This window comes from Saimiri boliviensis, chromosome 16 (assembly GCF_048565385.1).
Source record: "Saimiri boliviensis isolate mSaiBol1 chromosome 16, mSaiBol1.pri, whole genome shotgun sequence".
Lineage (NCBI taxonomy): Eukaryota > Metazoa > Chordata > Mammalia > Primates > Cebidae > Saimiri > Saimiri boliviensis.
The window spans coordinates 67987289-68003187 of NC_133464.1; the positions used below are offsets into that span (position 1 = coordinate 67987289).

Genomic DNA, 15899 nt, shown 5'->3' on the forward strand with positions numbered 1-15899 from the left:
TATTTACTTTTTTGGGGAAAATTTTGATCCCTTTAAGTGAATTCAGTAGTGCTTTATTTCAGTAATTGGAATTACTTACTTGAGCTTTTTCTAGATGAAACCAGATCTCAAAGGAAGTACATTCCAACTGCTTTTCAATACATACATGAAAGCAAACAGCAGCTTATCAATGTTCTGAATGGCCAGTGGTTCTCCAGCACATGGCTGTCCCCAGAAAACAAAATTCCTCAAATGATAAACCTCACTTATTATATGTTCCAGTTTCTTTCTGTCCCGGATTGGACTATCCTGGAATTCCTGACTTGCATCTTTTATGAATCATTGTCAATTGATGTAAGAAATGTCCTAAAAGGGCTTTGAAAACTTCTTAACATATGTACTCCTCCCATCCACCTAAAGAACTATGTTCCTGTGAGTGAGTGGCATTCATAAAATGACACAAAATTAGATAAGCTCGCTAAATACCTTGCTTTTAATTAAACATCCCTGGAATTGCATGGTGTGCATTTCCCTGCAACATACCAGGTTTTGGCTGGTGTTTGTTTTTGTCAAGAATTTGTTGATTTTGAAACATCTCTGGGCTCCCATTTGGGGTTGGTGTGGAACTACCTCGTGTTGACAACGTAAGCAGCCCCATTTCCCAGCAGATGGCCTGGCAAGACACACAGGTGACAAAGAACATGCCAACGCCTTTCTGCCCAGAAATTTTATCACCTGTCTTCTCTTCCCTGATGGCCATTATAGGTTTCTTTGCAACTTCAAAAGCATAATTTTGAAGGTAGCTGAGGGAGGCCATTTGAGGGGCATTTTCTTCTACCTTGTGCCTTCATTTGCACTTATTCTTAAAAGGCTGTTCTCTTACAGCAGAATAACTGGATTGTGTGAAATATCTTAGGGAGATAAATAATATTTGATAAATGTAAAGTTAGTAGACACATAGGAATTTGCCTTTTATACTTCTTCTGTTTTTTTTTTAAATTTATTTTTAAACAGTACCAGAATATATACACATGCCCCCCAAAGTGAGGAATGGTGTTCAGAATGGTTCTTCTAGTTGCTTAGACTATTTTTAGAACTTCTCTTTGAGAATTGGCCTATAGAAGAGTCTTAATGCTTATAAGCAAGCTGCAGATGCTCCTTGACTTATGGGCTTACATCCCAATAAACCCATCTTAAGTTAGAAATATGGTAAGCTGCAAATGTACTTAATACACCAGATCTACCAAACATCATTGTTTGGTAGATCTGGTTAAGGCCTAGCCTACCTTAAACATGCTCAGAACACTTATATTAGCCTACAGTTGAACAAAATCATCTAACATCAAGCCTATTTTGTAATAAAGTGTCGAATATCTCATGTAACTTATTAAATATTATACTAAAAGTGAAAAGCAAAATGGTTAGATGGGTAATTGAAGTATGATTTCTATTGAATGTGTGTATTGCTTTGATCCCATTGTAAAGTTGAAAAATTATAAGTCAAGCCATTGTAAGTGAGAGGCTGTCAGTTGTCTCATTACTAATTGTACCTGGTTTTGATGAAAATCCTATCTTGATCACCTTTTTTTAAAAAAACCAGATTTGGAATCATTGAATCAGTCACAGTACATCAAGGCTGAAGTGAAGGTCCGAATATCTTACTTGACTTGCCAAAGTTCACCAGCAAATTAGCAAATAGCTTCCACCAGAAGTCAGTTCTAAGTACCATTACTTAGTTAAACTTTGGCAAGTCAAGTAAGATATTTGGACCTTCACTTTCGCATCAGAAACTAAGGGGGTTAAACTAAATTATTTCACCATTACACTCAGCTTTGATGTGCTGTGACTGATTCAATGATTCCAAATCTGGTTAAAAAAAAAAAGTGATCAAGATAGGGTTTTCATCAAAACCAGGTACAATTATACAATAATGAGACAACCTGGACATAAGACAAGAGAAGTTATATTGATTTTATTCTTAATGGCCATTTTATTTGCAAAGACCTCAAATTACCTACCTTCATTAACTACCTTCATTAATCCCAATATCAAGAATGAAAAAACCGTGTACCCACATGGAATGTTTAACTCTAAAGACTGACTTCAGACCCATTTATTTGTAAGCTGTCTTGTTCCACTGTAAGCAGTTTGAGGTCAGGAACCAATTCTCCATGGCCTTGTATGCCCGGTGGTACCTCACAGAATGTTCTGTCAGTACATTTTCTGTAATTCTCATTTGAACAAATGAATGAGAATTTGATCTTGTCTTCTCTGAAAATCATTACATCTGAGAGCAGGCTCATAGTGTGCATGAAACGTAAATGCTTTGATTTCTTTTTATTGTAGAGTAGTATCTACTGAAAGGATTGAAAATTCTGTGTGGTTATCACTCCTTTTGGTGATACTGTACTGAATGAATGACGTAGGAACCGATGAACTTCAGGCTCTCACAGAGGAAGGCTACAGTGCTACTGATTCTGTTTGAATTGCAGGAATCATAAATCCAGTTTTAAAATAAAGATGAATTAGGAAAGCTACAAATTACCATAATAAAAATTGAAGTGGGTCCAAAAAATAAATAATCAGTTTTTAGTATATAACATAAATCTATCACTGAGGCATACATACATACCTTTTTGTTTTTCTTTTCCATATATTGTATGTAAAATGGTATTTCTCAGAGTAATGGGATTTCTTTGAAAATGGAATGGGTAAATGTGTGTATACTGCCTCAGCTGGATCAGCTAGGTGGTGATCCTTTTAAACCACTGGCAAAAATATCTCCTTCTGGTGAGATCCATTTTCCCTGCATCTGGTAGGTCTCATGCCGTGTATAAATGCTCACAGCTTATTTTGCACCACAAAAATTCTGTAGCTATAATGCAGTACAGCTTCTTTTCTTTTCTTTTTTAAGAGTTTTTTAAAAACTTAATTCTTCTCCTTCCCAACCAGATGGATGTTGGAATCCATCTGATGGAATTTTCGTAAATACTCACAGCACTTATCAAATCCAGTGGCCTGAGGTTATGTGATACCTTAAGGACTTAGGAGAAAATATTTTTTTTTTCTGTTAAGCAGTTCCTGGTGTTTGTCACAGGATAGTAAAAATGTCTCAATTCTTCATTTTTAGATAACAATCAACAGAGACAGTGGTGAAGATGTAAGCTACCCCAAACACGGGAAGGAGGACCCAGACAACATGCCTCACGTGGGCGGCAACACTTGGGCTGGCGGAACAGGTTGGTAGCACAGGCATTCTCCCGAGTCAGCCATCCTGAGGTTTCCCAAGCCCATTAGGCCAGCATACTGCCCCTGAGAAGACTCAGAGACTGGCTTTCCTTCCCAGCCTCCCTCATTATTCAGTTTGATTGTCATCTTGCCCTCTGCCCCAACATGACATCAAGGCATGCAAAGAGCCTGGCATTCGGAGTCCCACAGGCTCTGCCACCCTGTGACCTAAGAACATGCTGACCCTCCAAGAATTGCTTCATCAGCTAAAGGGGAATAGTATGAAATACCTCAAGTTTTGGTGAGGATTAAAAGAGATTATGATTGTTAAGCACTGAGCACAACACCTGGCATGGAGAATATTTTCACTAAAGTGTTAATTCCTTCTGTTAAATTCCTTGACCTTGGTGGGATCATGCCAGAAATCCACCGTAAATTCTTGAGCAACTGACTTTGAAAAGAAATGGTCCTTGTCTTCCACGTCTTAGAAATATGTTGAGGATGCAAGATTTTAAGATAAGGCCGGTTGCAGTCTAAACCGAGGGCCGTGGCCGACTCCTTCCTCTTGGCTCCCCAACGAGGGTATTGTTCCCAGGACTGCCGTCTTCCTTTTTCCTCTGTGGCAGCTGGAGCAGACACATCTGCAAGGCCACAGGAATAGGGCCAGACTGTGTGCGCACTGTCTGAGCTTATCTCACCATGGGGAGTGCTGGCAGGAGCTCTGTACTTCACCTTCCTTAGGATGGTCTGTGCCTCTTGGCCTTGACAGCCTTGGGAGGAAATGCATTTCTCTGCCGAGACAATGTGCTATCAAATAGGCCTGTGGACTTCTTGCCTACTCTGTTTATTCATCAAGCATCAGCTTTAAAGTAAGGCTATTTTTAGAAGTGTCCTTTGATCTGGAAGTTAGTGTCAAGCCAACAAGATTTAATCCACATGGAATGCACTGGGGAACGAGCTGGCCAGATGTAGTTTCCCAGCAGTGGACTACTCTGGGGGAAAAGTTCTTAGTTGCTACCCAACTTGAATTTACTAATTCATATATCTGTCCAGACTGAGGCTACATTTGTTTCACCTGGCCTTTTAGTTTTCGATCGATCAAGGCTCCTTGGCTTCAATTTCTCTTTTTCTCTCTGCCATTCTTTTCCCTCAGAATTCTTGACATTGAACTGAGCTCTGGCCCAGCAAGTCATCTGATTCCCTTTCCTTCATCAATGCTCCTCCCCAGCCCATCCTCCCCATTATCTTCTGAATTGCTTTGGAATGTCCAGGGTTAGCTTTAAGAATATGCCCTGCAGTCTGAGAACCTCTGGCAAGCATTTTCATTTAAATAATACAAATGAAAGGCTCTGGGAAGTGGAGATCATGAAGAGCACCTCCTGCTTCACTCCAGTGAGACTTTCCCCTGGGCCCTGTGACTCAGGCCAGCCACTCACACTAGCCTCTGACGGCTTCACCACTTTCTCCCTTTCACCAGAATGGTAACATCTCAGCACCTAGGAAGCTTTCAGCTCAAATTCATGACCCACCCATACTCAGGATATCCTCCTGTAGGAAAGGAGTCAGATCCCAGAAACAGCTTTTCCTCCTATAGCTGATTGTCACCGTCCAATTACTGTGCTCCTCTGCCTATCGGCTGACCACGAGTAAAAGGAGGGCATCACACACATCCCAGAAGGAATTTTCCACCACCCATTTCTAAATAAAAGTGAAATATGTTCCAATCAAAAGTTTAAAGTAGTGTAATTAATAGGTAGTTCTCATGGTATTTCCCAAAAGGAAATGACCTACCTGGACTTTCATAAGGAAAGCAGTTCCTATTGAGTTCTTGGTTTTAGTTTTATTAGACCGGTGGGGAGGTAGGGGTAGGGGTGGTGATGGTGAAAGAAAAATGTAACATAATTTACCCAAGTCTAAAAGCCTTCTAATTTTCTACTTTATAAAACTAGAAATTGCCTAATTCTGTGTAACCAGGTGTTTAATAATAATAGTAAAAGCAGTCCTTTATATAGCTTTTATTATGTGTCAGATACTGCTCTAAGCATTTTAGCTTCATGACCATCCCATGAAGTAAACAATGTTAGTACCCCCACTTTACAGAGAGGAGCCTGAGACACAGAGAAATTAAGTAATTCCCCAAAGATAAATGGCTGGTGGGTTGGAGACAGGATTCAAACCCAGACAGTCTGGCTTAACTATATAATATGTTCTATAATACCAATGTATTATAATATACCTTACTGTACTATACTGCCCCTCCAATATTGGATTCTAAGTTCTCAAGTTATACATGAATGAACAAAAGAAACTGGTTACTAATATTCTAATCTACCCCTAAGTAGGGGTAACAAGCTTATAGCTCAAAGGCCAAATCTAGCCAATACATGTGGTTTTTTTTTCTCTGCTCCATGTAGTGTTTTAAAATAATTTCAATTTGGTTGTATTTAGACAAGGTAAATCCTCCCTAATGTCCCCATCACATTTTGTCATATGACTTACCTGGCCTTACAGGCATTTACAATATGAACAGTTCATACAATGTTATGTAATAAAACGTAATATGTATATGTAATATGTATTATGTAAACTTGAGTTTCTATTGAAAGCCTGTTCTAAAGAGGGTGATGTTTATGTTATATATTGTTCAAACCAAAAGTCAAAGCTAGTGGAATAATTGGCTTCTAATCTTGGCTAAGCCAGTGATGTGAGGTGATGAATATGTCATTTAGCCTTTCTGTGCGTTATTTTTATAGTTTGCAAAACAGAAAATAAACACTATTTATAGCCCGTCTGGGTACTTTAAGAAAAACTAAGGTAATACGGGAACAGCTGTTCATTTAATTAGCAAATATATACTAAGTAGCTATGAGATTCAAACCACTTTTGTAGGTGCAGTAGTACAAAGATAAATAAACTCTCATCCATGATATAGTTGGTGAGAAAAATAAGTAAATATGAAAGGATAACAAATAGTACACAAGAGTATCAATCCTTATAAGGTAGCAGCATTAGCTAAGGTCATAGATGTTGGAGTAAGCCTTGGCATATAGGTAGTATTTGAATGGATGAGAAAAAGGAAAAGCAGCCTAAACAGGAGAATACCTCTTTTTCCAGAAAAAGGTAATTTGACTTTTTAATTACTAGTTAAGTATAGTTAATATCCTCCACAAGGCTGTTCTTAGGTCATGTACTAAAACCATGACCTGACTTTTGTTCTGTGGTCAAGTTCAGATATGTCATCTGAATTTCCATGTTTTTTTTCCAGGGGGAAGAGACACGGCAGGCCTGGGTGGCAAAGGAGGCCCTTACCGGCTGGATGCGGGCCACACAGTGTACCAGGTCTCTCAGGCTGAGAAAGATGCAGTTCCCGAGGAGGTCAAGAGAGCTGCTAGAGAGATGGGCCAAAGAGCTTTCCAGCAGAGGTCAGTGTTCCCATCACATTTAGACCAGCACTACTGCTGTGGTGAAAGGTCACGGTGGACTATGGGAAAACCTAGATTTGTGTGCATTTCCACCTCATGCAGCAACTGGGACCTCAAATTGAAATCCACAGCCACCACCCCCCTCTAACTGAAACAGCCAAATAAACAAAATCTCCCATTCTTTCTACTCAGGCTCCTTAACATTTGTTCATCACATATGACTGTTGTAAAAGACATTTAGCACATGAACAAGTGAAAACAAAGATACTTCTCTCAAAAGAAGTTAAACTAAAACTCAGATCACTCCATGTCTGTCTGTTCCTAGGCCACATAGAGAATTCAGGTAAGTCTGCGTGATGGTCCCTTCCTGCCCTCAGAAATCTTGCAGATTAGCGTGGAGACAGGGCAAGGAAACACACAGACACACACACACGCGCACGTGCGCGAAGTTAAATGCTAAAGTCATAGGGTGCAGACGTTGTCCCCTCCAGCAGAGCAGAGAAAGGCAAGTTCAGTGGGCTGATGTGAGGTGGGGCCAGAGCTCAGCTAGGTTTTAGAGATGGGAAGAGAAGGGCTAGAATATTTCAGAAAGGGAAAACTAAATGAGCAGAGGCGCCAGGGCAAGACAAGTATAGTGTCTATGGCAGAGAGAGGCAGCTCACCCACTCAGGATAAAGGGTACCAGCTGGGGAGGAAGAGCAGTGAGTTCGGATGAGGAGGCCTCATTAGTGAGTAGAGGCCTTAATCTAGGCCAATGAGCCTGTGGCCTTCAGACATTCCCCAGCTGTTCTGGGCCACTCCTGTTGGAGCCATTTAAAAAATAAGAATCCACATGATGTTTCCCTAGACTTCCACATGTGTGCTTCAGCTAAAAGTCAAAAATACTGAAGAACCACCAGTATGTCCTTTCAGATTCCAGTAGTAGTTTGGGAAGCAGATTTACATTTTTGTGCTCCATGAAAGGAGCTGGGCGCAGTTAGAAAAAAGCATGTTAAAGCGTATGAGTTATGAAATTCCTCCCACGTAGAACATCTGGTATTACATTACATGCTGTGCTTCCACATCTTGCAAGTAAACAGTACAGGACAATAGAGACAAGAATGCAGGCCCTGCCACCACACCCTCGGGAAAGCCTCCCAGCCTCAGACCCTCCAGGCTTCAGCAGGTAAATAACACACTTGAGGCTAGAGGCAAGAGTGTTGCCCTCAGCCCTTCTGCTGGCTTCCCTGGTGACTGTTGGCAGTTTATCTGTCCTCTTTTTGCCTGAATTTGCTCTTCTGGAGATAAAATTCACTCTGCCTTTCTCCCAGGGAGACTATGAGAGCAGATAACTATGTTATGAATGAAACTGTTTAAACTTCTCAGAAAAAGGTAGAAAATATTGTAGTGAACCATCTCGTTAGAATGAAAGTTCTCTACATTTCTTATGAATTATGAAGTATCAATTTAGGAAAAGAACCAAACAATTAGATATGTGTCATTCTCCCCTCCCCAACTAATGAGTCCCTGTTGTTGCCACCCGTAAAACCTCCCAAGTAATTGTTCAGTCTAAATTTTCACCCAAGTGGGGAGGTAGATAGAGTGTTCTGGCACACACATAGTTCACAGGGAGGCAGAAAGGTAACAGTGCTTGGGCACAAGTTACATACCCCCATCTCCTGTTGCCATAAAGGAGTAAGGATCGTGGTTCTGTTAAGGACCGTTGCCCCACAGGAGAAGAAGTCAAGGGACATCTGTGCTCTTAACACAAATGAATTTAGCGGCTGTAAGAGAGGAAACAGAGGGCATAGGGAAGGGATGAGGAAATTATACACCTCTAGTAAATGCTGCAGAGAAGAGTCTCAGTGGAAGTAAAAGAGAATACCACAAAGTGGTTGAAAGAGGAGTTGGCCAAGGGTGTGAGAAAGGAGAGGAAGAACTAGAAACACAGTAGAGATCCTGAGAAAGATGGGCAGAGCAAAACACCAAGAGAAAGTTGTTGCTTTCTACTTTCATGTAGAAATGGGACTTTCAACCCATTTGATGACTATTTCATTTAATGCTGCTGAAAAAAATTTAACTTTTTATTATGGAACTTTTCAAACATAAAAGTCAAGAAGAACATGTAATGAACACTGTGGACCCGACCCCACCCTCCCCAGCTTCACGAAGAAAAATCTGGCTCCACTCCTAGTCTTTTCTGCTGACTTGTTTTGAAGCTAATCCAAGACTTCTATCATTTCATTGTAAATATTTCTGAGTGTATCTCCATAACATAAAAACAAAAAAATGCAAACCCACAATACTATTATTATGTCTTTAAAAAGTAATAATTCTGAGGGCCGGGCGCAGTGGCTCAAGCCTGTAATCCCAGCACTTTGGGAGGCCGAGGCAGGTGGATCACGAGGTCAAGAGATCGAGGCTATCCTAGTCAATATGGTGAAACCCTGTCTCTACTAAAAATACAAAAAACTAGCTGGGTATGGTGGCACATGCCTGTAATCCCAGCTACTCAGGAGGCTGAGGCAGGAGAATTGCCTGAACCCAGGCAGAGGTTGTGTTGAGCCGAGATTGCGCCATTGCACTCCAGCCTGGGTAACAAGAGCGAAACTCCATCTCAAAAAAAAAGTAATAATTCTGGCCAGGAGGGTGGTTCACTTCTGTAATCCCAGCACTTCAGGAGACTGAGGTGGGCAGATCATGAGGTCAGGAGTTCAAGACCAGCCTGGCCAACATGGGGAAACTCCATCTCTACTAAAAATACAAAAACTAGCCGGGCATGGTGGCAGGTGCCTGTAATCCCAGCTACCTGAGAGGCTGAGGCAGGAGAATTGCTCGAACCTGAGAGGCAGAGGTTGCAATGAGCTGAGATCGTGCCATTGCACTCCAGCCTGGGTGACAAGAGCAAGACTGTGTCTCAAAAATTTAAAAAAAAAAAAAAAAAGGTAAAATTCTTCACTGTCATCAAATAATAAATTTTACAATGGTTTTGCCACTTTAGGCATGTGCAGAATGAGGTCAGTTCCCACCATTAATGCTTTAGTGGCACCCTGTCCCTTTTCTCCATAACTCTTATCACTTGCCTATTATGTGATTTGTGTGAATAGCTGATTGTCTCTCCACTGACTGTAAGTTCCTGGGGGGCAGGTATCTATCTGCTTTGTGCTCCAGCATAACCCCAGGACCTACACCCAGAACCTGGTATGTGGCAAACCTTCATATGTATTTGTGGAATTAGTGATATACACATGTATACAAGTAATGGAATCATCCTTTAGTACTTAATTCAGAGACTAGCTGAAACTAGACAATCCTAGCTATGAGCTAGAAAGTCTGTACTAGTGCCTTGAAGAGCCTAATGCTGCTAAGTGGGTTCCTGACATCGTCAACACAGCATTTTGTTGGCATCTACTTGTATCTGGTTTTATGCTAGATACCAGCCCCTACATATCAAGAATATATTAACTAAGGCAGACTAACAGAGAGAGAGAGAAGCATACAACATGAAGAAAGTGGAACAGAAACATTACACCAATGAAAAGCACATGAAATAGCAGTGAGGTACATGTATACACTTAGAAAAACATTTTAGGGTGGGCACCAGCTGTGGTGATTGTGTCCACTACCATTTGCAAAACTAATCAGCCTCACACGGTGGATCTAAGCTTATATTTGTTTTCCTTATAATTGATTCAAAATTATAGTATTTAACTCTGACCTATAAGAAAAAGTAAAATGAGAACTAAAATTCCCAGACTCTTACGTAACAGTAAATATACCCTTTAAAAATATACTGTGCCAACAAAATGCAGTTAGTCCACATAGATTACTAGGATGTGAAGCAGCTGTGCCCTGCAGTTTTGATCAGGGTTAAAGAAGCCAAAAGATATATTTCCAGCTAGTTTTGTGGGCTTGAGGGTATTAGCAATGGGTACTTCATTTGATCCAGAGGCTAAAAGTTTCCTATTTTCTTTCTACGTTCCCTGCTTCAGTCATCATCTTTCAAAACTTATCAGTTTTGGATGCCTTGTAGGTGATCTTTCTGAAAACTGACACAATCTGGAATATGGTTTCCAGATTTCTTTATAATTAAAACAGCATGTGGTGTGTCTTTGGGTGCAACGTGATCACACCAATGGTAGCCCTGTAACTGGAGCTAATTCTGATCACTCTACAAAGACCAGTCTGCTTGAGGCAGCTTACCAAATGGCTGGCACCTTCCTTGATATGTATGTGTGTATGTATGTACGTACATATGTGTTTCTATGTGTGTGTATATGTTTGTATTGATGTATATGCCTACAACCCATATCTCCGACATTGCATTTGCACGCACACACACACACACACACACACACACACAAACACAAACACACAGTAGTTTAGAAGAGTGTGTTGTGGTTAGGCATTTGAGATATGTATTCATTATTCCCTATCCTAATATCAGCACCTTTTATGTTTATAGAAATATGTGATTAAATTAGTGCATTATGGATATAACACTGTAAAACCCAAGAGAGGTCACTCAGCAAATGAACTTTCTATTTACGGTTAATTTAAGATGTTGCATTATAAATAATCCTGATTTGTATTTTTATTTCAGTCATTCGTTTCAATTCATTTTGAACACCCATTATATGTTAGGTACCATGCTATACATACATATATATTCTCTCCTCCATCCCCGCCCCACCCCAAGGACAGCTGTGTCTACATTTGTTTCTAATCAGTGCTAATGTCCCTTCTTTGAAAAGAAGCATATTGACATGCACACACACCAGTTTAGGTATGAAGGGGTAGGTGGCATGTTCTGCAGTGTTTATTGTGCCCAGCTTCTGTCGGCCTTGATACTTGAGACATAACTTAATCTAATAAAAATTCATACAGAGATTTCAGAGACTGCCAGAAACTAAATACAAGAGGTATTGTCAGGGGGTCAAGTCCTGTACACATATTTCTTTCTATTCTTCAGGACTGAGAGTTAATTAGATTTAGAAAGGCACCTTCGCATGTCACCTCAAGATTCAACCATTCAGATATTACAGTGCCCTTGTCTGTATTTACTTTTTAATACTCAGTGTTTTCAAAGTGACATCCAGCAGCACTTGTTGAGTGCCACTGTGTGCCAGGTATTATGGTAGGTACTGAAAGTTTATAGAAAAAATAAAACATGGTCCTTCTCCCTGAGGAATAGAATAGAAAACATCTTGTACATACCATATAATGAAAGTATTTTTCATTAAAATTTTGGTTCTGTTATACATATATACATACATGCATTTGTGTGTACAAGATCTCAGAGTAAAACGTTTCCTACTATGGAAAAGAAAAATTTGAAAACACCATACTAAAGGGAAACGGTCCTATCTATTAAAGCAATAAAGTTTGGGAGTTTCATGGTAGATGTCTGTAGAGGGCACCTGAAAAGGAAATGGTAGGTTTTTTGTAAGGGCTCATGCAAGACTTCAAAGGATGTGGCCTTTGAGCTAGATCTTGAAACCTAAGCTGATATTATCCAGTGGACTGATAGGGCAGGAATGCCAGTCTGTCCCATGGTACTCTAGGCCTAGCATTATATAATTGTAATAAGCTTCTAGCACTCTGCCCCATGGTGAATGGATTTTTTCCAGTGCTCAACCTGACCGGGAGGAATACAGACCATTTATTCTCATTCAGTATTTGAAGTTTCTGTTTTATCTCAAGGTGATAAAAAATACACATTAGATAAGAGTTTCAGCTATACACCCAGGATTCATATCTCCAGTATTGCATGCATATACACGCACACATACACATACACATACACACACACACACCAGTTTAGAAAATTGTGTTATGCATGGGCTTTTGAGATATACGTTTATTATTCCTTGTCCTAATATCAGCAACTTTTATATTTATAGAAATTTATAGAAATGTTTGGTTAAGATAGTGTATTCTGGATACAACACTGTAAAACCCAGGAGAGGTCACTCATTGAATGAACTTTCTACTGGTGGTTTAAGATGCTGCATTTTAAGTAAAGCTGAGTTGTATTTTTATTTTAGTCATCCATTGCTGTTTATTTTGAGCACCCATTATGTTAGGTTCCATGCTAGGCACTGTAAAGAGAAAGAAAGATTCAGCCCTTACCTAAAGGAGCACAGTGCCTAGACAGGGAGACAGGAGGCAGATAGTTACAGCATGGAGAGCAAATTCTCTGACTGAGGGAGGAGTGAAGTGTGATAAGAGTACACAATAGAGACCCAGGGGTCAGAGGCTTTCTGGAGGAGGCTATCATTGACTTGAGTCTTGAAGGGTAAGTGGGAATAATAGGCAAAGTCAGGGGAAGGACACTCCACGTTGAGACAGAAGCCCTTACAGGGCATGTTATGTGTATGGAAGCTGCCAGCAGAACCAAATGGTCAAAACTCTGGGAAGATAGAATTTCAAAGCCACAATAATGTTAAAACACAATTGTCCTCTCTAAATTACACTGCCAGCAATTTTAGAAAACTCTCACACAGAGATACATAGCAGCACATTAACTTACGTACTTTAGGCTTGAGCCGTTATCTTGGTCAACCAAATATATAATCTCAATCTTAAAAAGCAACCCATGGGAACCCTCTTAGGAGTCTGCCACAGGAACTGATCAGCTGCAAACATCACAACATGGCTTTGGGATACAGCAATGGTGTGCCATAGAGCCGATTCATACTGGCTCATAAGAGCCAATTGTGTACATTTTTTTCTAATTCACTGTTCATAGCTTGTAATTGATCATGGTGGCAATATTTGCATTATGGAAATCAGCAAACACCGTAAATCAGTGCTTTTTTCTTGTCCTAGTTTGTTAACCATTTACTAGCACACTGTTGGATGTTACCTCCTTTGAATCTAGAAGCATAGCTGGAGACATCACTTACTGCCTTTTCTCCTCAACATGAATCTGAGTTTCCAAGGAGTTTGCTAAAGTTCTGGCAGGAGGTGAATGAAAGTGAAAACCCATATATATGGGATTTAAGCTGTTAACTTTTTATACTCCTCTGGTTTCAGGCTAAAGGAGATCCAAATGAGTGAATATGATGCTGCAACCTATGAAAGGTTTTCAGGTGCTGTTCGGCGACAGGTGCACTCCCTCCGAATCATCCTGGACAATTTACAGGTAATCTTCTACTTATGGACCAAGAAAATATCCTGGGCCCAAAGCTAAACACATTCCTAAAGTCTTGGAGAAAATTATCTGAACCCTAATCAGCCAGTCTGAAAAAATGTATCAATGTCAAAATGTCTGCATGAAACTGGACTATCCCCTGGCTTTCTTTTTGATCATCCAGGGATTATATTGTCTATGTCTCCTGGCTCCTCTTCCTTCTGCCGTCCCCTTGCTCCCGCATCGCCTGCCCTTGTGCAGTTTCACAAAGCTCTCAATGCTAAAGAACCAGTTGGTGCCGATACTGCTCCTGAAAATATTAAGACACTTCAGTATTTCCTAAGCATGACTATTGTTTGGAGATTTCACATTAGAAATTGTGCTCTGGTCAGTTTGCACAAATAATTTAGGAGGGGTTGAGTGTTCCTTAAAATCACAAACAAATTTAGATTGTTTCGTCTAATGCAAAGCCTCATTTCAGGACAAAGGGAGAAGTGTTGGGTGCCAAGTTGTGCCCTGCTTCTCCACTCTACTCTGGAACCTTGTGTTGCTTTTCCATGAAGTATTTCAAGCTGATCGCATTTCCCTTTCTGGTTCTTATTTGTAATTGTCCTTTTGAGGGAAGTTTTATTATTTTTGCTAAGTGTGGAGGATTAGAACCTCTGTGATGTAGTTTTTAATCCACCATTTTAACCCAAAAGCTCTGGAAAAGCCTTATTTTTCAAAAGGTCTAAACTGTATCCAGAGAGTAATAAAAGCTTTGTCATTTCCAAGAGGAAAGATCTTTATAATAATTAACCAGATGTCTAATTTCAAAATCTGAGAAATGTAAAACTTAAATCATTTGCTTTAAAAAATTCCATATGCAGTTGTTTAGGATAAAACAGCATAAGATTTTATGTAAAGTATGTGAACAACATGATGTTGAATGATTGGATTTTCTTACATAGTCACTCGTTTGACAAGTGTTCATTGCCCTGGACATTGACAGCCCCAGGACAGTGCCAGGCTGGCTCTGAGCTTCAGGGTAAGGCAGTGGTTGTTGACGGGCCAGAATGGATGATTCAAAGGTGAGAGTAATGGGAGATGGTGTTTATACTAAGACTGGAGAATGAGTATGGTTCAGTGATTCACTCATTTCTTATGTTCTCAATGCACACCAGGTGTTAGAGATAGAAAAATAAGATACAGCTTCTGCCCTCAAAGAAAGAACTCAAAGTCAACACTAAGTTCCTAAGTTCTGTAGAGAATTTTGCACGCACTGCTATCAGACGAAATGAGGAAAGGCTTCATAGAAAATGTAATGTTTGAATTTGCTCTTAAAAGATGCTAAGGAATTTCCCATGTGCTTAAGGAGTCAGGGCACGTCAGACACAGGAAGCAGTATGTGCAAGTTCACAGAGGTATAGGAGAGCACAGGGGGTTCAAAGAAGGATAGAGTGTTTGGTTTGGCTGAGAAAAGCTCACTCTGGTGGGAGATAATGGCAAGGGAGGAGATTGCCGGATTTGTAGGCACCAGATCCTGAATAGCCCTGGATGCCATGAGAACGTGCAGACCACATTGAATCTTACCCCATGGGCAGAAACAGAGGCCCTTAGAGGATTTGCAGTGCTAGAAAGGATATTAGAATGCATTTTTAATTGAAGGTATCAGATTTCTCATCTGGTGTTAGTTGATGTCTTGATTAGTATTTGTTGGGGACCATGCTGTCGTTGCTGTTATAAGCACCGTCATATTTAATCCTCACATCAGCTCTTTAGATAAATGGTATCATGTTTATACAATCAGTCGGAAGATGAAAAGTCAGGTCCACTGTTGTAACTTCTCACAATCACACGCAAATGAAGCCTGGGTTAAAATTAGAGTTAGCATCAAGGGATGGTTCTCCACTGATCACCACAGCAGTGAGACCAGTGTCAGAAAAGAGTGTCCAGTTTTGCTTTCAGCTTTCCGAGTGAAATGAAAGAAAACTCTGAAGGTCTCAGGTGAAAGCAACAAATAAGATTAAATGCATGGAAAATGAAGTAGCATCCATTTTTTAAAAATTCTTCAGGGGGTTGGAGTCAATAACTTACTAAATATCCTCGAGAGTAATTATTTCAGGGAAGTTTTTATTCTCTTCCTCTCTAGAGATCTAAAAAAGAGAAAACAGGCT

The 15899-nt window shown here is 40.1% G+C and overlaps 1 protein-coding gene across 3 annotated transcripts in view; it reads left to right on the forward strand.

Annotated features, from left to right (window-relative positions):
- VWA8 (von Willebrand factor A domain containing 8) overlaps positions 1-15899 on the forward strand; it is a 372198-nt gene that overhangs the window by 323629 nt on the left and 32670 nt on the right. For all 3 annotated transcript variants that reach the window (XM_003934387.4, XM_074387787.1, XM_074387789.1), the window contains 3 exons: positions 3110-3218; positions 6473-6629; positions 13647-13755. In XM_003934387.4, the coding sequence (XP_003934436.2) occupies positions 3110-3218; positions 6473-6629; positions 13647-13755 (375 nt within the window). The remainder of the gene's footprint in view (positions 1-3109; positions 3219-6472; positions 6630-13646; positions 13756-15899) is intronic.